Source organism: Rhea americana, unplaced genomic scaffold (assembly GCF_003343005.1).
Source record: "Rhea americana isolate MKP2758 unplaced genomic scaffold, rheAme1 scaffold_239, whole genome shotgun sequence".
NCBI lineage: Eukaryota > Metazoa > Chordata > Aves > Rheiformes > Rheidae > Rhea > Rhea americana.
In genome coordinates this window covers 469,966-496,425 of record NW_028186356.1, presented here as the reverse complement: position 1 = coordinate 496,425, position 26,460 = coordinate 469,966, and the positions used below count along the sequence as shown (strand labels likewise).

Sequence of the window (26,460 nt, the reverse complement as noted above, 5' to 3'; positions counted from 1 at the left end):
ATTTTTTTCCAACATGGCTATTCCGTTCTCTACTAGATGAGACAAAAAAATTCCACGGAACTTACCAGATGGTAAAGAGCAGTGCTATACTGAGAACTCAAAATTTTATTTAAAATATGACCAATAAAATGCCCTTGCAGAATATAATAGTGTGAACTTGTCTCCTCAAATCAAAATAGTTGCTCAAACACACATGGCTATAGTGTGCATATTCTGAAAGGGACTGGGGAGAGTTAAACTGAATTTTCAGATGTTGATCAGTTTCAAACAGTGTATTTTGGTCTTTATTCTAACAAATGACATAGCCTAAAAAAATACTATTAGGGAAAGTAWGTTAAAAAACCATGGACCACACAAACAGTAAAATGCAAAAAAGTGACATTGTTTCATGATAATTACAAATTGTAAGGAAAATAAATGTGAAACTGCAGCATTACAGGAAATTTGTTAATACAGATTAAATAACAGTTATCATTGCATGAATTAAAAATCAAGAACAAATACATTTTAAAAAAATGACAATTGCTTTGAATGTCAACTTAACATGGTGGGTTTCCAGCACAAATATATCCAGAATTCTTTGTAACAAATCATTTCAATACATAAATCAATAATTGCAGTAAAGTGAGTACAGTGACTGGAACAGCAGCTCCTTAAAAGGAAAAAGAAAATGCATTCCCTTTGCCACAAATTAAAGCARTATTTTGGAAGACCAGTAAAACAGTTTGGTTAAGAAACAATCCTAGGAATTCATTTGCAATGATTTCTTATCCAGTTTACCAAAATTAATGGCTGTTCTTTAATACTTACTCATAAAAAAAATTCACAGCCATCAGAAGAAAAAAAAAAAAAAAAAGGTGAGATTACAAAGAAAAATCCCCAAACTATATATTGAGGTTGTCTCTTCCGCAGCACTGGTACACGGAGATTTCCTCCCCTCTGAGAGTCATTCTTGCACCTTTGTCAGCTTTACCTCAAACACCACTATGGTGTCAGTCTGTATCTTGCTTTCAGAGGGGAGATTCAAAATATCTTTTTTTTTCTTTCTCTTTCTTTCTCCAATTTGTGCTAATCACTGGTGATACACAACTCCATCAAYAGAATTTGAGCTATCTAGATACTCTCATATTCCAGAGTATCTTGTTACAATGAATGTCCCTACAACTGCACAAGTAAAATTTCAAACACGAAAGTTGACACTTCTTGTGATGCAGCAGTAATGAGACAACCTCTGTAAAAGCACTGTGGATATGTATTCACTCAAAAGGGACCAAATCTTTCTTAAATRCTAACGCAAAGTAAGAGGAAAAACAAAAATCAAGCTCTGCTAAGTCAATCCTGCTAGAAAAGATAAAATTTTCGAAAGATACCTTAACAGGAGATCAGAAGTGGTAAAGGAYACCAGAGCCCACAGCACAGCTGTGGACTAAGGCTATGTCTACACTAGAAACACTTTACCCATTTACAGCGCAGGCAAAGCTTCTTTGTGGATCCATCCATACTGACAAATACGCACTTTGTATCAGCACAATAAAATAAAATAAAATAAAATCTTTGCAAGCAGAACAAATTATACTGGATAAAACATTTATATCAGTGTGGACACAGTTACCACTAAGGAGTTGCACCAGCACAGCTAGACTGTCAGGGATCACCTCTCTTCACACCTGTGGACTGCTATGGTTGCACCAATATGCAAATCCCTCTCCCTCACGCAGGCTCAGCCCAAAGCAAGACATCCCTCTTGCTGGCCGAGATCCCTACAGCTTTCAGTGTATCGTCCAGGAAACTAAGCCCAAAGTGTCCGCGTGTTTTAACAGTGTATTAAAACTCTTCACTAGGAATGTCTCAGACAGAATACACATCACCAAAAGTAGCAAGATGGAAGGAAACATACTGAGAACAGTTCACCAATTCTTACTCAATGAGCCTGTTGCAGGAATCTATAAAAACAGTCACTGAACTGAAAAATACAATCTGACTGGAATCAGATCTTTCAACTTGATATTAAGAGGAGAAGTAGTAGGGTATGTTCACCATAATAACGTAAAAAAACTACAGCGAACCGAATCTGTGTTCACTTGTGCTGACACGCCAAACTAGAACAAGCCTTAATATAGCAACCCACTATAAAAAGTTTCTGCAAATCTTAAAATGTATCAAAGTTAGTAGTTGTGTATTCATGGAAGGTTTTTAAAAAAAGAAAAAATCCACAAAGTCTTCAACCAGAGTCCATGAAAATCATTGAAAACACTTCCACAAACTGCAGTGGGCTTTGAGTCAGACACTTCATTTGCCATCAGATCTCTCTCCTATGGACAAATGGAGATATATAGACCCCTAAATTAAATGCTTTCTTGTGTGTGATTTTTTTTTGTTTTGTTTAAATCTAGAATCCAGTCCATTGCAGTTGCTATATTGCCTACAATACATAGCTGTACTATGTATGCTCCTTCCTATGTCAGCAAGTGCTGTGATGGTATTTTGGAATAACCAAAAATGCAAAATAATATGAAACAGTTCTTTCTCTGTAATACTGAAGAAAAGATTTATAACATCCACCTAACAGAGAAACATCCTATTGTGTTTGCTGAAATTTCCAAACAACTCTGTACTCTYATATGGTACCTGTACTCATTAGGGGATATGGTATTTTATTTTAGTGCCTATCACAAAACCTGAGCCAGCGGCACTAAGCAAAACATTCTGTTCTGTATCAGATATCTGTAAAATAGAGGGCAACAGAAGAATTCCACACTTGGCCCCACTGACATTTAACCCTGACCTCTAGCACTGACAGGAGAGGTCAGTCTCTACATACATTCAATCCTCATCTCTTAACGCAGAAGATCTCAGTTGGTGCTAAGGGGGATTACGAGGTGGGTGTCAATTTATACCATAGATGTAAAACACTTTAGGAATTCATAATTACTTGGAAAAACAAGTCCTATCATTCCTACCAAATGTTCAACATCTGCTACTCATACATTACTTCAAAAGTAATTAAAAGAAATTTACATTTCCCATTCTTTCCTCTATTGTTTTATTTTCAATTTGATTTAGAATTAAATAACTACAGTGCATCAGTCACTGTCTGCAAAGTAAACACTACTCACCTGTCAAACTTGCAGGTTTAAAGTAATGCTGGAATAAGATCAACCTCAACCTTTTATTTTCAGTTTATCCATCTTCTGCTGATATTGATTCAATAGGACTCCTTCTACAGTACTGTACACTGTACTTCCCTAGAGCAGTCTCTTTGGATTTTATATAGACAGGATTCCAGAATTTTGAAAGAAGGTCTACTTGAAGTATTCCCACATTTGATTGATGTGCCTGACAAATCAGCTTTTATTGCCTTGTGATATGCTATCTCCATTTATCATCTGCATGGTCAGTCAGGGTGATTACCTTTACTAAGCATTGATGGTACTCTTTATAATAAAGTTTCAAATGTAAATATTGATTTCCAGAAAAAATTTTTAACTACAGTGCACAAAGAATATAACTTTGAAAATATTTACATTTTTATACAGTTACACCACAGCACTTTAATCTAAATTTCTTAATACAAACAAATAGCACCATTAGCCTTTTGCACAAATTCTTTCTAACAAACTGGAAAGCTGGATTATTGTCAAATCAGGAGACTGGAACCACTTGGAATGAGAATAAGCTCAAGAAACTAGAGTACTGTAACTCCCTATCTATCAAAAAATATTGAAGAAAATTAATTTGGARATGTAATAAGCATTTGTTGAAATAAAATCTTCCAGTGTGAGCTCTATTCAATGTGCACTACAATTAAACTAACTTCAAGAGAAACTTTTTTGTAAGAAGACTTGATGCTTGAGCTTACTGTTCTAGTAACTCTTCATATGCATCCCATGTATTCCAGTGGCTGCCGGACATAAAAACAAGATAACCTAGTTGATCTTTAACCATTATGGAGCAAGTCTCCTAAGTGACTGAAAGAAGGAAGAAAAAAAAAGAAGTGACCATTTCTAGCTAATGAGCCTACAAGCATGCTAATCAACACAACATTATGGATACAGCAAGGACTTTTTAAGCTAGTATTAAAAAAAAAAAAAAAAAGGGTTGCTTGCAGAGTCAATGAAAGGAAGATTAACAGAGCTCTGTGAAGAAATTAACAGTTCAGAGAGACATGGATAGCACCACAATGGATTGCACTAAGGTGTTAAGGTGGTATCTTATTCCCTGCAGAGTGAATGCTATTTCTGATGTATATTGCAATATGAAAATGCAACTGTTTAATGGTTACCATTTGGTTCATTCACCTACAGAAGATGCATTCCTTCCAATATATGTTCAACTAACATTCAAGTTACTGAACTATACATAATGATACATAGTTTACGATTCATGAAAACAAAGCATGAAAGAATATAATATGGTCATCTTAAATATACTGGGATGTTTTAAAGGATTAATATCCAGCTAAGACATTTCAATTTTTATGCTAATGGTCCAAGAGTGCTTTCTGTATCAACAAGAAATGTAAAAAAATTTAAAAACGAATGATAGTCCTCACAGCTGTTAAATATTTTTAGGGTCACTGAGGTGTCAGACTACCACGCTGGATGTATAAAAGTGTGAACGACACATCGGGAGACTTGCTGTAAATCAGGAACTAGATTAGATGCCCATTATAGCAAATATCAGTACATCAGCCATTTGATGCATTTTCCCTTTTCTTCTAGGTTATTATTTTAAGTTTATCCCTTCCTTTATGACCCCACTTCTATACCTATATCTGTGGGCTATTTGCATCCATTTGCTTTCACTGTGGTATGCTGGTATTTTTATTCACCATCAACCTTCCAGTTTAATTAGAGATCAGGAAAACGGCTGGGGTCCTCCTTGTAGTCATCAGGAATAGTGAAGATAGATTCATCAAATTCATCGTAACGAAACTCCTGAAAAGTCACAGTGGCCGTGATGGTGGGAAATACAGGAATATCTATGTATGAAGCAAAATGGTACAATGAAGAGCAAAGAAATACAAGCTTACCAATAATTAGCAGTTGTTATTTAATGTCATGTCACTTCAAATTTGCTAATACAATTCTGTTGTCATAAAATAGCAATTCAACGTTTAAAAAAAAAACATTAATGTGATTAACTCAGTGGCTTTCCTTTCTTTAGGCAGATTAATAACATGRAAACAAAAGACAATGTGGAAATTTGGCTTGGATGAACAACAAATTCAAGGTGCTGTGAATATGCAAATTAATCTGTTCAAACAGAGGAAATTGCTCTGAAGATAACATGAGATAAAATAATTTTGCCACATTTAGGTTTCTGCTGAGCAAACTCCTAAGTAGAGTCGAAATTTTTTAATGTTTGCTTTAAAATATATACTTTTTCATTTTAAATTCAAGCTGAAGTTTTAAGAATTGTCTTCATTAAAATTGGTTTTCCCATGAGCTAACTTAACAAGCTAAGCAAAAATTCAAACATCAAATGCATAAAGACAGCTGTGCCAATGTAGTAAGAGAGAGAATTTAGTCTGTTCGGAATGTCAAGCTTAAATAGAACAAACATGAAAATTTCTCCTGCTGCTATGCAAGAAAACCTGTAACATTTAGAAGAGGAACTATTATATTTTGGTAGTTTATATTGTAATCGTCTATATCCATGAATAAAATATTTTATACATTTCTATTTATTAGCAAGAGTAATGGTTTAGTTTCTCATTTGTTTGTAAGTGAATTGTATATCACCACTGATCCTTAAGGGAAAAAGAAATACTCATACGAAAAACCCTTCAAAGTCCTTYACTCAAGACTAAGATCATCCTTTAATGCTAGTATACTTCAATGTGTCTGTTACTCAGAACAAGACCCTAGCACTAGCAAATGTAAATTAAAGAACTCTCTTCATGGCTGGGACTATATTCTCCTTTCAGATACAGATTTACTTTTTCAAACCTAAGATTACCTCCAGTAAYGTAGGTACGCTCTCATGAAATCTATAGCAATGTACTCATGTTAAGGAGAGACAGTTCTTTCTAAAAYTTAACAGAATTTTTGAACATACTATATGCACACAAACTCTGGAAATATAAACCCACTAAAGCTGTAGGAGTCACCTTACCTAATTTTACAGGAAAGCCTGGTGGAAGCTTCATTTGAACAAATTCTCTAAGTTTGTTAAAGTGCTTGAAGGGTGCAATTACTTCTAAAACATTCAATAATCTGAAAAAAAGAATGGATTTCGTTACAAATTCTTGTTTCAGAAGCTTACTTTTCCCTTCAGAGAAGATGAAAATGACCCAAAGGAGCTAGGCAATAGAGTWGAAAAATTATATCATTTTAATATACATTCTTAGAACTTCAATACCAGCACTGTCACATTTGCTTCCTAGTGATCTGTAATGCTTTATTATATACATACAAATAACATGAAGGCATTTGTTTGTCCTCATGGTTTACAAAAAGCCAAAGCACTAGTATCACACTCACTTCTCCAAACCTCCTTCCTGTGTAAAAAGGACATGATACATGGTTTTGTCTTAGTTTAGAGAACATAATCGTGTGCTAATACTTGTTGTGGGCAAAGATGTTTTAGTATCCTGTACAGGATTAAGCACATTATCATCACGAGAAGCTAATGATAAACCTAGTCAAATCTCTGGTCTTATCAAGCAAGATTAGTATGTGGTTCTTGCAGTAATAGGGACATCAGCACTGAGGTCTCCAATTTTAACAGTGTCTTGCTTTACAACACAACTTTATGTTTTTGAACTGCCAAAGTCCCAAATCTGAAAATATGAAAAATGTTACAGTTCATAAATACATTAATACATTTCCTATACACAAACAACATTTCCAGATAATGATTTTAACTCACGATTCAATTCCTAAGGGAAACTCCTGGCTCATAGCTATTGTGGCTTTAAAGGTTTTCTTGCTTTCTTTGCAGACCAGTTCTCTACCCAGATGAGGAGCTCTTTGAAGGAGAGGGGAGAAGAGAAAAATAAAGTCAGTGGAACCTTGATTTTAAAGGAAGGAAGGAAGAATTAGATCTGAAAAAAAAAGTCAGTAAAGAACTCCTACAGTAAAGGAAATAGTTTTAAACAAAAGCTATGCATAGTAACAGAGGAAATGGTAGCCCCTGCAATTTAGATTACTACAAGTTCTGGTAAACCTGGAGACAAGACAAAATTAATTAAGGAAAAGGCAAAAATATTCAAACTAATTCCACATTAATGTTATACTAACAAACACTACAAAGACACATGGCAATTACCTAGGAATATATTTCCAGTGGTGTCAGAAGTCAATTAACATGGTATAGATAATGTGATGGTGTATATTACACTACAGGTGAACAAAGTATCAAGCTGAACTAGAAGAAAGTTAATCYTGCGCTCAGCCTAGACTATGAAACAATCTCAAGGAAGGCAGAAAAGTTATTCTATTGTCACTAGAAGACAATACTGGAAAACACAGGACAAGAAACAACTCTGTAATAGAAGAGGATAAGACATAAGGTAACAGATCKCTTCCTCCACTGATAAAACTAGATGTTCCATTGAACTGCCTTCAGTTAATTAGAACATTAAACAAAGCAAAACCTAATACACTTGCATAATTTTGTCCCAATACCAATAACTGTTCAAGCATAATCTATATATTCTGTTTGAATACTTATTCTACTGCCTCAAATACAAAAGTTATCAAAGTTAACTGTTTGTTAAACAAAGTTTGTTTAACAAGTTTAACAAAAAGTTAAAACAAAAAAAAACAAAATAACAATCTTAATGTGCCTTTTTAGTAAGCCTSTACTGTAATATCATCTTCACTGGTAACATCTGACTACAGGACAATCTATAACCTCTATGAAGAAAGGACTTTTATTATTGCTATTTCTGTGATGCACTCAGTACACTTTTGGATCCTTCTACATTCARTAGCTAGGCAGCATTCAGTCCTAGAAAATAAGCGTAATTGCTTGAATCTTCTACAAATGAAGGCATGCTAAATGAAAGTTAATTATACCTGTTCACTACTTAGTTAGACAGACAGTCTTTCTTGCAAAGATCTGGTTAACTTGACACAACTGTGTCCAGTTCTGGGCTCCCCAGTACAAGAGAGACATGGAGCTACTGGAGGGAGCCCAGTGTAGGTCTACAAAGATGATTAGAGGGCTGGAGCACCTGCCCTATGAGGAACGGCTGGGAGAGCTGGGCTTCTCCAGCCTGGGGAAGAGAAGACTGCGGGGGGATCTTATCAATGTGTACAAGTACATGAAGGGAGGGTGTCAAGGGGACAGGGACAAACTCTTTTCAGTTGTCCGATGTGACAGGACAAGAGGCAGTGGGCAGAAATTGAAGCACAGGAAGTTCTGCCTGAGCGTGAGAGGGAATTTCTTCTCTGTGAGAGTGACGGAGCACTGGAACAGGTTGCCCAGAGAGGTTGTGGAGTCTCCTTCTCTGGAGATATTCAAGGCCCACCTGGATGCAACCCTGTCTACCATGCTCTGGRTGACTGTGCTGAGCAGAGAGGTTGGACTAGATGATCTCCAGAGGTCCCTTCCAACCTTCCTGATTCTATGATTAGCAGTTATACATATATCATCATATTCCAGAAGGATTCATTTTTGTACATGGCCAGAGGATCATCAAATCACACACTTTTATTCTCATTTTAAACATGGTGAATGCAATCATTTATTACCATCATAAGTAAAGATTAATGAATTACAGCAAGGAGTTTGACAGAAAATCTTCCTTAAAAAATGCCAGCTTAAATAGATGTGAATCTTTTCAAAGTGTTTAAATTGCAAGCTATAGGTAWCAGGTATATTCTTGTCTGATATTTGTATTATCAATTGCTGCAATAATACTATCTATCTATATAGATGTCAGATTTCCAACTAGTCTACTAAAGAATAAAAAAAAATTTAAGAGATCAAAAACAATGTTCCTCTGTCCCCAGAAAACCATAACAAAAAGCACACACAAACTAGATGAGATTAAAACATATATTAATAATCTAAAGCTGTCTATAGAAGGTCATGTAAAACCAAAAATACTTACTTTCCGTTTTCAGCAGAAATATACTCCTCCCATGTAATTGTATTGGGTGATGGTGGAGTAAGTGACTGCCGTCTCACGGGCTGTTAAGAAAAAGAAGTCTTGGCTATTTACCTTCTCCTATTCTCTTTCAAAGTTTTACCAATCAAAAGATAAAACTGTAGTTCAATTCTCTGAAGAGCAACAACGTGTTCAGTTCATCGTGCAACTGGTACTTCACTATGCCTCTCCATCTCCTGTTCTTTCTTTGCTCTTCATTTAGACATTAGGCCTCACACCATTTTATACAGAAGTTGGCTGTTTTAATGCGTCACTTAATTAAACTATCTGAATGACAAGTAGCAAAGCACAAACTAATGTAGGAATGAATTAATCATTTTTTAAAAGGCTGTATACACATTCCTAGATAATGTTTGGCTCATTCTGGTTTCCAATTTATGGTGACAACAACAGGCTTAAAGTGTTCTAATGAATTGTAATGGAAAACATGATTGAGAAGGGAACCAGAAGGGCACTCTAAACCATTTGGTCTAAGAGAAATTTAAGAGAATTGCCACAGCTAAAGACATCTTTTACTAAGAGCCATAGTTAAGACTGAAACATTAAAAATAATCAAAGAAATTCCTCAATGTGTGCACTAATCAGGCTAATATACAAACAGATCGCACTGATCATGTTCCTAGGTTAGATCTATTATTTTAAAGTTAAAACAACAGAGCAAAAATATGACATACAAATTTTGCTAAYTGACTAGTGTGGAAGTTTATTCTTTCATGCAAAAATCAGCATGTTGTAAAGAGCAACTTAAATATACCTCAAAATTTTGTTCCATTAAATTGCCACCTTTACTCAGACTCTCCATGATAGCTTTATTTCGAAGAATATCCTCCTCACTGAGATGTTCTCTTCTTTTCCTTGATTCTAATACAAGTCCATTAACCAGGTAGAAATCTGCCAAAAAGCTTCCTACTCTTTCCTGCAAGAAAGAAACTTGATGTTAACAAATCACAAAGACAAAATAAGGCCTTTTTAGTTCATATATATATATATATATATTATATTTTATTTTTATATACATATAAATACACACACACAAAAAACACTTCAGTGCCATATCAGCATACATGCCCAATAATTTAAATACAGCACAAACAAAAATTTCACCAGGAATAAAATTTCCATTCACATGAAACATCTAACTCAGAAGAGACTGTTAAAGAATTCATTTAAGAGTGGTCAAAGGAAATCTTCAACAGCAAGTTGTGTTAAATGATAATTTACGCAAGCAGTATTTTACATATCAAGAACGCAGACTTCGTATTTCTTAAAAGGAAAACATTCTAAAACATTATCTTAGCAGAACAAAAATCTGATGAATGGCACTACATATTGGATTCAGATGAAAACAAAACCCATCCACAGCTAATCCCAAGAGAGCATTTTCCCACCTAAACAAGATGTATGGGTAATTATTTCTCATTTTTTTCACAGCTGAGAACATACATCTCAAATGGAAAGAAAACATTGACTATTTGGCTTTAAAGGATACCGTTCCCAGAACACCTTTTTGTGCTTTTTCCTTCGTTTCACCGATGTAAGAGCTTACATTCCAAGACTTACAGTGAGGATTCTGTATATATATATGCATAGGCTACATTATCCTAGAATTAAGTCAATTTCAATACAACCTATTCATTTTCTCCAGCAGCTACTTTTTGTGATCTCTTTCCAAGCTACCATTTTCTTATGAAGGTAGCCTAGTATAACATACTGTTATCATATACATTCTATGTGATCAAAGCAGTGACAACAGGGTGGAGAGTAAGCAATTTTCCCATCCTTCCTGGGTAAYGAATACCTTACTCTTTTTCTCCTTATTTCTTCCCAACCACATTGCCATAACACTGTCTGAACTATTCTGACTCCAGGAGTATCAGCATACGAAATCTCCTTCCAGCTTACTGTTTTGTCTTCTCGAAAAAGCCATCCCGTTTGGGCACGTGTGAAGGTAATTGATTTGGTTGATAATGTTGCTGAGTAAATATCACTGCTCATCAAAATGTCTACCTCCTCTTCTGTTTCCATCTCTGATTCCTAGAGAAAAATTCCCAAATACAGAACAGAACTTAGTATTTCTTATTAAAAAAAAAAAAGAACAAACTTTTCCTTTTAAACATTACCTGAATTAGTATTTCCCGAATTTTTAACCAGATTTACAAAACCTCTGACCAAATCATTACCAAATAGTTCCATCTTAAATATTACTGTAAATAAAGCATCTAAGTGTAATTTATCCAGAAGTTCAGCAGGCACACCCCTTAAATAGGTCAAGATCCATATAYTTAAGTGGCAGATAGAGCTATAATTAAAAGAACTTGTCTAAACACAAGGTGTCCAATGATTCACAGTCTTTGYATTGTTAACAACTAAACTGGCCACAGAGTGACTAACCAAGCGCAAAAGCGTGGCTACTAAGTTTGAAAACCTACCTGATGACACCTGAATTAAGTCCCTTGCAAAGATTAAAAGTAGCATGCTTCATAATTTAAAATACATTTGTTTACTCAAAATGATATAATATTTTCTAATTGCTCCATATTTTTAAGCTTTTTTAAGATATATCTGTATTCAAAAAGCACTCTTTCTGCGAGAAAAATTTATGCCACTAATAGACCTTAAGTTATATTACCTAAACAAAAAGTTCTTTGGTTTGCATTTCTTTAGAGTTGGATTTTTCTGAGGCACATTTTGTTTAATAAATGGATTCATCAGACTTCAGATAGAAAAATCTTCAGGTATCTCACATCATATATTCATGCAGCTCCTTACCTCATGATGTATTCGCTGGTAAACTTTTTGTTCGTTGTCTAAAACTACAAAAGATTCAGAGGGTGCTGCATCACCGTTAAAAATGAAGCTTAAATCCCCTCGTTGGCACTTCATGTCAGTAAAATCTATGAGAGTTGTGTCCAGCCTGTGAAAGACCACCAATACTTTAAAAATAGTTACTCGTGAACATTACAATACACTAAGGAGTTCCAATTGCATGTAGAAGTATTTTTGCCATAATTAAATATACGAAGTTCTAAGTTTTCATAGCACATTGCATAAAGGAATTCTAAATGCAGAAATAAAAAAAATAGGTATTTACAACTAATAGGTTTCACATTATATGTCTATAATTATAGATTAATTTTAATTTTTTTTAATTAATTTTAATTTTAAAGTTATTTTAATGCTATGTTCATAGGAAAATTTAARTATTTTCCTCCATAATGTATATACATCATAACTAAAAACTTATTGAACAAAAAGTTTATTTTTATTTCAAAACTGCTAGCATAAGTGACAGAATTTATACAATCAGCATGTGCTTCCTCCTGAGAAATATAACTACTCCATGTGATCAGCATCCTCTTCCAGAAGCAGTCACCACGACAAAAACGTTAAGATGTGTCCCAAATTATGAAGATGGCTAAGAAAAAGAMCGAATTTTGTTTTGCTGCATTTTAGTTAGACTGTTTCTATTTTTTCGCTCACCAACAAAAAGAAACAATTCAACTGACCTTAAGAATTAAAAGATGGMGCCAAGGACAAAGATCTCCCTAGCAATTTATGTGCATTATTGCTAGCATATTTACTTTTTCAGGAAAAAAAAACAGTTAAAGAACCTGAATTTAGTGACCACTTCAGCTCTAAGTGGTTATTGCTTAGAGCTTAATATATATTGGTCTTGAAATTCAAGAAAAAATCTGTAGCTACGTCCAGTCAGTCATATAACTCCCAGCTGTTTAAGCAATGTTGCACAACCCAAAAATGAGAAGACAGAAGAAACTCAGGGCAGGGGGAATCTCAGGCTGAGATCTGACCTAAAAATCAGTTCACATTTCTATGCTAAAAGCTTTAATAGGAACAGACGTTTCTACTGAATAATGATCTTAATTTTTTAATTTTGGAACCTAAATAGAAGAGACACTTGAATCCAAAAAAAATCCCATCTGAACTAATTAAAAAGCTTAGCTTGGAAAAAGTGCTCGAAACACTCCAAGTTTGTGAATATCACAGGATTTAAGTACTAAAAAGTGAAACTATACCACGTTTTTTTTTTTTTTTTTTTTTACTGCAGAGTTTGGAGCAGCAATATTTTGTCACAACATACAGAAAGCTTGTTTATTTTAAATTCTTCTGTTACAAATTTGCTTTTATCAGCTAATCATGTATAGTACATACAGCCATATATGGCAGAAATACTCGTGTTTTAAGTGACTCAGGAAATAAAGCAAAATTCAATTTGATAAAGTTAAGTTTTAATAATATTGTTCTGTTGAGTGTCTGCATCATCTACCATGGTTTTCTTAAGTCAGTTTATATATAACTAACCAATATAACTAACTTCAGTAGATACGAAAGGAAAAGAATATCCCAATAAGTAAGCAGGTATATACTAATTCAGAAATTCTTAAATATTTCAAAGCCATTCTGTTTACAAAACTAACTCAGCTAATTGCTCAGCTCTGTCATTTGATATCAATATAGAAGCAGTTTAATACACACTGTCAAAACATATTTCCTTTTAAGAACATTTTTCAGTGTTTCCAATAAACGTTGCATCCTGATAAGTCTTTTTTGATGAAAGACACATTTAGAACTCCTCCTCAACTGAAAGTCCTTCTTATGGGTTTTATTCACTGCCACAAAGACTGTAAAAACTAAATGTTAAAAAAAAAAAAAAAAAGAAAAAAAAAAAAGGAAATTAAACCTTTTCAGTTTAATGGAAACTAATATAAAACTTGTTTTAGAGGTTAGTTTCTGGAGCTTGAGCTCATTTACTTAAAACATAGTTCTGTTATATAAGAATGAGAACTTTTGACCAAGCAATATGCAAAAAAGATAATGGTGGTTCAAAACCTTCCCTGCCTCTGAACACCTATGTAYCAACACAGTACTGTTTCCCAGACATTTGCAGACTCCTCACTTATTTCTTTCAGAGCATACTCAAATCCAGTGTTCTCACAACACGCAGTTATTTATGACTTTAGATATTACACACCGTAAATTACTACTTACCTGATATTTATACCTTGCTTGTGTATTTTACATGCATCAGAAGGCAGAATTCGGGAAAGTAAAGGCACTAGATGCAGGGGAGAGATGCTATAATTAGAACATTATAATACCAAGAGGTTCTTTTGGAAAATACTTCTATTGAAACTACACTCAGTTTGTATCTTGATGCATTTTAATAGAAATGCAACATATCCATTTTCTATCATAATCTCAATACAAATGCAATGGAAGAACATCATTTTTTCTATTTAATAACTGCAAAATTGATTTGGGATTGTACAGATACCTTCAGCATCAGGATAAARCTTTAAATGTCCTCAGCTACAGCAGTACTGTGAGTCAGTACAGTATCATGACCTGGATATATGAGACAGCAACTGCCCTCATTTTAAAAAGCACTATTTATTTTATAGCAATAAAAACAACTAAGTATTATGCCATTTCAACATTTTTATTCAAATAGCACTACAAATACTTGAGAACACCTGTAAAATGCAATTAGCCTAAAGGACCAATAATCAGCACAAAAGACAATACCTATCTTTCTCTTCAAGAAATTAGACTATATAAAAAACGAAACCATGTCAAGAGAGGTGTRCTTTATTGTACAATGAGACTGCTGGAGAAGAGAAACCTTAAGACTTCGTTTTACTTCTGGCACTTTTTCTATGCAGTGTCTGACTGCCACCATAATACTCTAAGTCAGGTTGTAGCACCATCACTAAAACATGTCTTATTCTATGTTTGTCTCTTATTTTTTCCCCCAGCTGCTCATTCCTCCTCTGAATACTGGAAGAGGCACGTATCACACCAAATAATTAGACTATACTAATAAAAAAAAAATTACCCACTTCAGTTCCAAACAGTAATAAAAAAAAATAGTACGATATTTTGAAGTATTCAGATACACTGACCATGGTTAACAMATTTCTGCTAATTTGCTTAGCTTTTTCTTCCAAGATGGGAGGAGGTGGAAACTGAAAAAATACTTAATGCATTTGACCAGATTATTAATGGTATCAATTATACTGTCATATAAAATCCATACTAACATGAAGCTAGGGTTTGAAGAACATACTAAATGGCTGCACTTAACCAAAAGCCAAGTTCTCACAGGAAGGTTGAACTTCAAGTTAAATACCATAAAAAAWTCAGCTAATCTATTCAAACCACTGCTCTATAGTGACACCAAATGACTACACAGCAGCTTTTTAATAATTTACTATTAAAATAACCAATTTTTAAAGTAAACAACAGCTTGTTCCCATGCCCCAATATTCCATTAGATTACAGAACAGTATTCAGATCCAAAAATGAGTATCCAAAAACAATTCAGTGAAAAAGCTCTGTCCTTTCCTTATATATATATATCTTGAGAATGGGATCATAAATTTTACATTGTGCAAACTAGAAAAAAAAAAGAAGTCTCAGAGAACAAATGTTGAAGACCAATTATGTTATCTCTATGAAAARGAATATGCAGTTTCTTACCCCAACTTTGAAAATCCCAGTGAAGCTCTAGATAGAAGTCACCTAGCTGAGATGAAAACAAGACTGTGTTAGTATACTTTCTAGTCAAAACGACAACTGTAAGCTTTGCTGAAAGGCAGAAATTTTGATGAACTAATCACAACTAAAATAGATTCAATAATGAAAACTTTCTTCTGGAGTTATTACTTTAACAATACTAAAATTAAACATTTCTGAAGCTTCAATCTACGGTAGAATTAACAATGAAGAAATTATGTCAGCCATTTGAAGCATCCATTTTTAGAGATCTTTTGTTTCAAATAATAATTTACACTAATATTAAGCTATGGATTATAAACAAACGATACCTGTTTAAGCAGATGTATTGAGCTCTTGGCTCACTGATTCATCACATCTAATCACATGGAATTATATGTTCTGACTGTAATGAGAATYAAGTTTTGGCTACTAGTACTAACATATATAAATTTCAATTTATTTTCTGGAAACATGCTTAAGTACTTACACAAAAATTCCTCTATTTCTATAAACACATGACAGCCAATTCCTTTAAATTGTACAAGAATCAAAAGTAAAGTAATGGATAGCTTGAATAAAATCAAATGCTGATAATACACTGAGGTAGCCATATTCTTCCACTCCATGTAAGTGCAAAACTATAAGCCAGGTCTTGAACCAGCAGAACAAGAAACAGCAGAGCAGTTTCAGCAAGGCTGAGTTAAAGTCCCTAACTGTTTGCTCTCATATTAAAACTGAAAACATTGTTCCCTGCTAGACCAGACAGCAGGTCGATGAAAAACGTGTGAAAGGTGGTAGAGCTTATTATTGACAAAATTGAGCTCAAGTTTTCAGATATATAGTTTAATGAACTTTAGATCCACGGTTTGTTTTCTACTCAAGTGAATATATGAAAGGGTTTTTAGGAAGGATCAGCACACCTCATCTAAAGGGAAACATAACATCTGTTTTTTACAACCAGTTTTAGCACATTACCAGCAGTCTCTCAACTGCGCAAACTGACTTTCTTCTTAGTTTCCCAGCACTGAAGAATGTTTTACTGTGCTCAAAAGGAACTGGCTGCTGCATGTAGATGGAGAACTAAATTAAAAATCTTTCATTACTAAGCATTAAAAAACAGTGCCATTTATGATAGTTGATAAACGAAACCAAAGATTTAAGGAAGTCTTAAAAATCCTAATGAAGTACAGAGTAAAAGCATGTTAACTTTTAGATTGCAAAGAAGATTAACAGGTCTGTCCTAAGTATACCCTACTATCTATCTGAATTTCTAGAAAAGGAAARGAAATATTATCTTACAAATACATACAAGTCTACGACCTCTTAAAATGGACACTGTAAGCTAAAACTGCTACTAAGAGCAAAAAGTTCTGTAAAAAAATTTTTTTTTAAAAAAAAATAGTTTTTCTAGAGCATCCATACTAAGTGAACATAAGCCATTGTTTTCCACCACAATCTATTTTTGTCAACAAAACATACCTCTTTCAGGGCTTTTAATAATCGAGGTCGCTTTTCTTCAACACTTTCCCTGGACTGCTGCTTAAGCTTCCTTAGGAGTGCTGTAACTAAACAGACATTAACTATAAGAATATTCTATTTGTTTTGTAACTTCAGGATAGTCTCACTATTTTACAAATCTTTATGAAAATTGAAAAGCATATGCAAATGTAACATTCTAGTCTTTAGAGAAATTCACTTCAAGATATAATAATTYTGCACGAACTACCAGGATCTCAGCAGGAAGAAAAGCATCAGTTATATTTACATATAAAAATATAATTATAATATAAAAATATATAGAGATATGATATATACATGTCAAGATATATTTTTATATCCAAATTAGCAAACATTTACACACACACTTGTACTACTGAACATGAGCCTACACACTGGTTAGCATTTACTCCCACAGAGACAATTCTTCAGCAGTGAGGAGCTCCCTTGTAGAACGTTGCCAGTACATTAATATGTAATAAACCTAAATGATAAGTTTTCTACTACAGGACACAGTAAAACCAAATACTATCACCATCCACTAATAAGCTGCAGTACAATAATCTTTCCTTTTACTACTTTAGATCTGAAGTGTGTAAGTAATTCACTTGAATCATTATTTTCATCCGCTGGCCTGCTGAGATGAAACATAAAAGCAACCTCTCATTGCCAATTGTTACATCAAATGTTATACATATACTACTATACRCAGAGGCGCTCCAATTGGATGACTCTATACAGCTAAAATCCATTTCCACCTTGTAACTCTGCCTTTAAATACAGAATGATCATTTACAGCTTTTACAATAATTTATAAGCATAATCTTAACTGTTTAAAATTATTTATCTGAACATAATTTCTTTCCTATCAATATTAGGAAATTGACATGAGTAGAGCCTGTCACATTATATCTAGATATTAAAAAAAGTTCAACTGGTCAAAATAAACTCTTCAAACAACTAAAATGGAGATATTATATTTAAAAATTTGAAATATTTTGTTTTCCTTATCTGCATGAGACATCCCCTTTGATTAATTGAGAAGTAGAGATTCTTACTCATTTGTCTGTCTCCATAGCTGATGGCTTCTGCAAGAGGGCTCCATCCCTGAGCATTTTTCACCTTTACTGGAGCATTATGGGCTAAAAGCAAGTGGGCACATTCTGTAACAGAGCAAGTAGTAATATTTAGTTACAGTAAACAACATGAATTTTGTATAGTAATACCATTCATAATAAAGGCAATGATATTTTTTTCAATGAAGAAAAAGCAGTGGATAATCAATATATAAAACAGATTATTAAAACACAACATCTGGATTCTTAATGTCGAGCATCACACAAAAAATTAAGCATCTGTAGAACCTTCCTGTTTAATATTAGCTTTAAAAGCATACCTAAGTGACCAACCATTGCTTACATACATACAAAAGTATCACCCTTCTGGTTTMTGTGTTTTGCTTTTTAATAAAGGCATATTTGTATGCATGTGGGTGTGCACACAGAGACACATAATAACATTTCAAGTTACTTTGGTTCGCTTGACTTCATGGACAAAGTCCTGAATCAGGACACACTCAATAGTCTTCCACACTTGAAAGTTGTGCAGTCTTCCCCCCTTTCCCTGTGAATGTCAACAGCGAACCTGTTTGCTAGAAACCTACATACAGGCACAGATTTTAGGTAAGTTTTGAGAACACTGGGTAATGGAGAGAGAGAGGAAGCTGTCACAGTAACACAAACTCAGGTACATCCCCACACACTATAGCATCTCACAGCAACATCACACATTGCACAACATGTTACAGTAACTCTAGCTAGGACTAACAACATGGATACGCTGTATTATCAGTGCTCTCTTTATCAYTTGTGGGCCTGTGCTCCATGGATACAGAAGTAAACCTGCAATACACTACACCTTTTGTCAGCAGCATCAGCAAAAGCATGTATCAACGCTATTCCTGCTGTTCACATGCACACATTGTGCTGACAAACAATGTCAGCACCTGAGAAAAAYTGTGCAAGTTCCTAGGGTAGCCACAACTCAACCTGAATTTGCTTCTCTGAAAGAAAGGAGAAAGAAGATGATGGAACAACAAATAGAGCTTAAAATTAAGAGGAGAATAATTCTTGTGTTTCAATTTCAGCTTTGAATATGCTGTCCTCACTTTAAACAGTTCTTTAGTTTCTAATTATTTTCCTCACTATGTATCATTAAAATCTATCAAGCTGGAGCTGTAGCCTTAACAAATGTCTTGTTATGAATAGGATAGGCAGGAATTATAGAGGAACTTCCTGGATTTTTTTCTCTTACTGTAGGTGTTCCAGGAAACTGTACCAGTCATTCAAGATGCAACAATCATGAGTCAGTGCTAAGCACAGTGTTTGGAAAAGGAAGAAATACTTCAGCAGTGAATATGCTATCTTCTGCAGTAAATAAACAAAAGCTTTAACTATTTTGCCAGAAATCATACAAAGGTATTTTTATGGTTGCTTAAATATTACCTAGCACAATAACAACATTTTAAATTGAACAAGAAAATGAGCTTGCATTTAGCCAGATTACATTTTTAGTTAAACAGGATGTAAATTCACTCTACGTTTCACTTGGTAAAAGATTGGTGATAATGTTGCTATATACAGCTCAACAGTCAAAATGCATCAACACAGAAGGGGGGGGGGAGAGAAATCTGATCTTCAAAATCAATAGGATAGACTACTAAGGCAGAAAAGGACCTGCGGTTGCTAGTGGATCACAGACTAAACAGCAATAAAAATCTTACCACAAACCTCCTAAATGATTTAGGGTTTTGCATACAGGATGACTGACCATATGCAAAGAAGTCAAGAAGTGAACTGCAAACCAAAACCTAAGATATGCATCCAGAAGAATTTTTCCTCTTCCCTTTGCTATACTAAATGCAAGGACAGTATTCAAGTCTGCAACCCATATTCAAATACATGAAAAGATGCTGTAAAGCAGAACTGAATAAATTGTCCATAATGCACAGAATTAGTAGCAAGAATTTATGTTTGTATCATTATCAATTTAGGCTTGATGCTAAGGAAAGCTCAGCTGTAACAATACTAAGGAAAACTTAACTGTAAGGATGCCAGACTCTGGAATAAACTGATTAGATTTGCCTTCACTTCGTCCTTTTCGTATTTACAATGAAGTTTTAAATAAATAGTTTAGGTACAGCTGTCTTGAACACAAATGGACTAAGTAAGCTATTCAAATCTCACCCACTCCCATTTTTCATGCAATTCTTTTTTGTATATTATCCTACAAGTTCATATCTCAGTGCAACTAAAGGGAGCTATTAAATTGTAAAACAAAACTACTGCAGAGYTCAACAAGAAAATAGTATTGCAGGGGTTTCATTAGATACTCTGAATTTTTTCTTCTATTTGTTTAAAAACTTGTTAGTCATATACAGTCTGAAAATCAATATTTGTAGTTCAAATATAGTATTAATAAATGAAAATCAAAACGCTGATAGAGCCCTTGCAGAGTGTTAAAGTTGTCAGCAGTATCTAGCAGTCTGCAGGCTCCATCCATTGTTGTAAAACTACAGGTGAGGAATTTGTCAGCAGTGAGATGGAGTAGGCTTTTTATCCTGGAGCTGAAATGGCCAAATAAATTTTAAAACAGACTTAGAGTAAGAATTCAACTGTACTGAATTAAAGTATCAGTGTTATTAGAAGAAGCATCTTTGATCAAAAATTGGTTATCTGTATTTCTAACTACAAAAGCAWCATACCATGTTATGTGGAAAACACCTCTTCAGGACAGCTTATCACCTTTTAATAAAGCAAAACAAAGCAGCCCACAAACCTTACTTTACCAAGAGTGCATGGCCTATAAACATTAACCAGTGACCCTGAGACAAGCCAAGGCTTGAAACAAACAGTGCAATAAGGCACAATATATAAGAATTCACATACATGACTGTGATCATCATAGCTTGAAAATGTATAAATTTTTAGCTTTGTAACCACTAACYCTCCTGTAGAGAAAAACGCCTTATTTGAGGTTGACAAGTTTAAGCAAGGCTCCTCCATCTGGTTTCCTCTGTTGTCCTAAGCCTCTAGCCTAGTACACTGACTGGAAAACAGCAGTTCTGAAAAGGTATCATTTCTCAGAATTTAGAGAACAACTGCAATATGTGAATGTTAACAGGCACTTGTAAAACACTTTCTTCATCACTGTCCCAAAGAATTTCTGCATGTCTTTTGTTTTGTATTGTTTAAGGGTCACACATTAGACCAGTTATTAGCAGATCCCAGAAAGCTTGAGTGACTCTACCCCTGGATAGCAACCTCTCCTCCTTTTTCCTTCAAAACTATTCCCCACTGTTATTCTCAATTATCTTGGATCACTTCAAAGCTATTACCAAAATGTCCTAAAACAACTTCTCCTTGCATTTCCTGCATTTCTCTCACCAAAAGCAGCTAGGTGTTTCAGTTAACAATAGCTCTGTTGTTGAGTAGTGAGATGTACCAGGTGCAGGGCTCACATGACTTAATGGAAGCAAAGTATTCTTTTTCTTGTTTCCACAGTGTGGGAGGGACAAACAAACTTCTTCTATCATGGAAACTGAATAATGATACTTTAAGTTTCTTCTCAGTCTTGACAAACGTTGGTAACTGAAATTTCCATCCTGCACCTTGAAATTCTACTTTAAATATCCCCAAAGGTTATCTAGGGAGGTGACAGCCATCATGAATTGACAGGCAGCACAGACCTGTAGGCTGTTCTATGCTCCACACAGAGCAGTGAGTCTTGAAACATCAAGGAACAGCCAGGCAGTCGGTCAGGAACTGAACCAAGTGAATTAAAGACAGTGAAAAAGCAGGCGAGCAATTATATTTCCATTCACAATGAGTCTCTTTATACTGGAGAATATTATTCTGATTCACATCTCTGAAAAAAAGCAAGAAGGGTTGCTCAAGACCTCTACTGAGCAATTCAGGAACAAGCATGATGACACTAATAATGAGAATAAGTGCTGGAGATGGAAAGGGGTATCGTCACACAACAGAAATTAATAAGTCTTCCGTACCATGCATTAATTGCAGATTACAATAGAGGTCTGCCTGGATCAAGTCCCTTGCCTACACATACTGAGTATATCCCTCCACTTCAGCTGTTTGGACACCAAAGAGGAAGCAGGCATGCCTATGCTTGCCTCTGCTGCTTAGAGTTGTTTCTTGTTTCTCAATCTTCTATGATCTTCCAAGTTCCTCAGTTTCCTTCTAGCTCTGTAAAAATAGAGAGAAGCTGGATCCACCCACTGTTCTTGTTCTTGGCTTATAAAGGAGTCCAACGATTAAAATTCTTTCCTCATATTGAGTCTTTCTACCCTACCCCATTTACTATCCGTCTCCTTGATTTTACCCTATGAAATAGCCTGATTTCTTCTCAAACTTTTCCAAATCTTTGCAGCCTCTTATTCTCAGAAAACCCATTCACCTCTGAACTACTTTGAAACACAAGATCACATTCAGCAAAACTAGAAAAATTTTCTTTCTCTCTCCCCTAAATCTTCAGGATAATTTAAAAATGAATAAAATTGATGGGTTTACCAACCTTTATGACCCAACATCACAGCAAGATGTAAAGGAGTGTTTCCTAAAACAATAATAAAAAAATATATTAGATTCAACGTAATAGAAATCATGGCAATTCCTTCAGGAATTTGCACACACACCTCAAATCTCATATATTAAGAAAATTCAGTTACTGTGACCTAAAAAAGGCACACACTAAAATATGAGTTATATTTTTTAAAGAAGTCCTAGTACAGTCTTCAGATTGTACTTTTTAAGACAGATTCACCTGTAGTACATTTCATAGACAAAGCTTGTATATGTGTATCTTGAAACTTATTCCAGCTAAAAAAAGAGGTCCAGTTATATTTTCAAGAAAGCGATAACAAACTACTTTTATGTTATAACAAACTACTGTTATGTTATGTTAAAAGAAAGCTACTTTTATGGTTGGAAAAGTCTGATATTTTATAAGGAATGACAGATCTAGGGTAACAGTTACTCAAAGATGTGACTCCGATTAAAATTTTAAGAGCATATTTTATTAATTTTTCAAAGATTCCGTACAAAATTTTTACTAGTGCAGCATTGGACAGGTTATGAAATAACAGTCCAATCTTTGCTACAAGGAAGTATTCTAGTCATTATAATGCCATGTTTCAAAAAAATAAATAAATAAATAAATAAAAATAAAAGCACCCAAGATTATTAGCAGAAATTATAAACATATTGCTGTTTTCCTGGCTATGCGTAAGACATTTTGTAGTTCTGTTCTTAAATACGAACCATAAATTGCAGTTATTTTTCTGGATTAATGGTGCTACTAGAATTCTGACACATTGTTTATGTAGCTCATGGACACACAATTCTTCCATTTARCTATATTACTCTGTATTTATATGTTCTAACACTTTCTCAGTGAAATTAACAGAAAAATTGCTGGTAACCAATTTTTGCAATTATAATAAATACATTGGATTTTAAGGGTATCACTTTAGTAATGAATATTGCTACATGCAAAGGCTGATGTCATTTCACTACAAATCTAAAAGATATAGTCCTAAACATTCATCGATTTTGTTATACAAAGTCATTACCAACACAGTACAGTATCATGAAATCTCTGATGAAGATAGGCCAGCAGTCAAAGGCAGAGTTCCTAAATGCTTTTTAATTAGTTATTCAAAACATAGTACTAATTATTCTTCTTGTAGGTCACTAGCAACATCTCAAGTTACATCCTCATTCATTACGCACACTCTAACTAAGCTAACCTCCATTTTTTGTTAATAGATTTTGTAATTTCTACAAGCCAAAGCATAATTTAGAGTATTGGATGCAACCATTCTTGTTTGTTAAGTCACTAAATTAATGATGTTATTGAGGAACAAACTTGAGAATGAGCCAAAATACATACTCAGAGAATTAAAATTATGCAAGATACGGGTGAACATTTTGCTCATCTGATCAAGTATTTTAACAGGTAAAAAAAGAATCACTGGAAGTTATGTTTTCTCTTAAATTAATTAGCCTTAAAATAAATAAATAAAAAGAAYACCTTTCAAACACTGAATAAAACAGATCTCTTTCCAGTCTGGAGACAGACAGCTCCAGTATCTATGACAGCTTGGCATAGTGGCAAGAAACAAAATGAAAGCCAACCAGACACTTCACAGTTTTCCTGAGAATTCTGACCAATTTCATTCAGCTGATAAATGGGAACTGATAAATCAGTTGTGTAACAACACACATCATTTCAAAACTCCTCTGGACAAGGTTGTGGGCAAYCTGATCTAACTTTGATGTTATCTCTGCTTTGAGCAGTAGGCTGGACTAGACTACTTCCAGAGATGTCTTATAACAGAGAATTTTCTTTCATGCTAAAATAATCTACACACCAAAAAGTGTGCAATTCAAAAATTATACAGGAAAATGGGATACAACAGACAAGGCAAAGAGGAGGAAGAGCATAAAAAATTACAATAAAGTACTGAAGAAAAAAAAATTACAAGGAAGTTGAAAAGTGTAACTGGAAGGAGGGAATGGAAAGAAAAAGATAAACAAATACTGTTTTCTCCTAAACTGTCAGAAGCAGGCAAAGCTTAAACTTGGTCATAAATTGACAGAAAACCTCTTGTGCCCCACACCAACCCCAGGAACAGCAGATTGTGAGAATTCCAGCTCTATTAACCAGCTCTATATTTCCCTTTCCTGGTGGGACGGGGTGGAGGAGGAGGAGGTATTTCCCCCCTAATCCAGAGCAAGAAGGAACATCCTTCTCGCTGGCTTTTTAAGCCAGTAAGCACGTGGTAATCTGTAGATTCCTGAGGATTAACGGACATTAGTGTCATAAAATAGACATCAGCTGATGTACCAAAGGGAGAGGAGTCACTAACAGGTGCGTTAGGAAAAAGACTTTAGGGAAGGGGAAGAAGAAAGAGAGGTAAGGCAAACATAGGAAAGAGACATTAGACAACTTTGAAAGAAACACTGTGTAACATTCCCAGCTACCTGACTAGTGAAGCCTATTTTTTAATCACACATCATAACTGCTACCCAGAACAACCAAACTCGGGGAGCACAGACACAACACTATATGGTCTCTTTAGAGAGAAGACTGGAATGTGGTGGCACAGATGGATCATTCTTAGAAATATATATAGTAAACTAAATCTTGTAAGAACCACATCTCCTATGCATTTTTATTTTATCAAAATTACATTGCTACCTTACAGAAAGTACTTCCGTGGGAAGTTAGTGCACAAGTATGGGAAGTTAGTACCCAAGTATAATTTGTTGATCCTGGCCTGTCAACCAAACAGACCTGTTGCTCCTGCACCCTCTCTCCAAAGGATAACAACCTCAACAAATACTGAGAGATATAACCAGCTCTGGCACATCAGAAATCAAACATGGAAGAGGATTTTGCCCACTTCCATCACTAATCACCTCAGCGTTCCTGAAATCTGATAAATCCACAGGGGTCTTGATGCTCTTTGGTCCAAACAGAGCAAGTTTTATCAGCAGCAAATTTAAGTCTGATTTATTAAAACAAACTGCCCAATCTGCATATGATTTATGTCACAAAACAAAGAAACTAGGGTGCAGTGGTGGTCCATGAGAGTCTCAGTTTGCAAAACACCTCCACACAGTCCTCAACTTCTTTCTTTCCACCAGCAGAAAGGGAAGAGCTGTTCAAGTAGAAAGACCTTCCTTTACCTCATCATAATCTTAAGCAGAGACAAGCTTTCACTCTGCCCAGGAAGACCGAGAGAAGGCAAGTGCCATGAAGAAGATAAGACCAGTGCTACCAGAATTTCCCAGATAGCAAAAACTGCAGGCCTTCATCACTCAGCAGCAGCATGTATCAGGATCTGAAATAGGCAGCAACCAAAGACTTCCTGTACTTCTTAGAAGTCTGGCTATCTGGCAAGCACAATGAAACAAGTTTGCTTCTACTTCTTTGTGAGAGCTGGGGATCTCAAAATATGGTGGTAGAAGTCCCAGACTCACTAATAAGTACCAGTATCCACTGTATCCAAAGGGAATTGTTTCACTGCAATTCAATCACCCTACAACCTCAAGTTCCAGAGATCTTAAAATACTAACCACATTCAGGTGCTTATTCATGGCAAGAGCAGCTAGGGCTTCTCCAGAACATTTACTACCAATAACATATAGAATAATTCTAGAATTAGACTGTGAAACTGCCCAAGGATAAAATTAATCTGAGGGGAGAAAAATGGTGAACTTTAACCCTAATCAGTCTTTCTG

The 26,460-nt window shown here is 34.7% G+C and overlaps 1 protein-coding gene across 1 annotated transcript in view; it reads right to left on the bottom strand.

Moving 5' to 3' along the window:
• Positions 1–257: 257 nt before the first annotated feature.
• Positions 258–26,460, bottom strand: part of ANKRD13C (ankyrin repeat domain 13C) — a 29,600-nt gene continuing 3,397 nt past the window's right edge. The window contains exons 2-13 of the mRNA XM_085306353.1: positions 22,727–22,768; positions 18,193–18,297; positions 17,117–17,202; positions 15,620–15,665; positions 14,129–14,195; positions 11,891–12,035; positions 11,024–11,155; positions 9,876–10,037; positions 9,065–9,144; positions 6,874–6,972; positions 6,118–6,218; positions 258–4,981 (exon numbers count right to left, since the gene is read on the bottom strand). Coding sequence (XP_085162479.1) covers positions 4,851–4,981; positions 6,118–6,218; positions 6,874–6,972; positions 9,065–9,144; positions 9,876–10,037; positions 11,024–11,155; positions 11,891–12,035; positions 14,129–14,195; positions 15,620–15,665; positions 17,117–17,202; positions 18,193–18,297; positions 22,727–22,768 — 1,196 coding nt within the window. The 3' untranslated portion in view covers positions 258–4,850. The remainder of the gene's footprint in view (positions 4,982–6,117; positions 6,219–6,873; positions 6,973–9,064; positions 9,145–9,875; positions 10,038–11,023; positions 11,156–11,890; positions 12,036–14,128; positions 14,196–15,619; positions 15,666–17,116; positions 17,203–18,192; positions 18,298–22,726; positions 22,769–26,460) is intronic.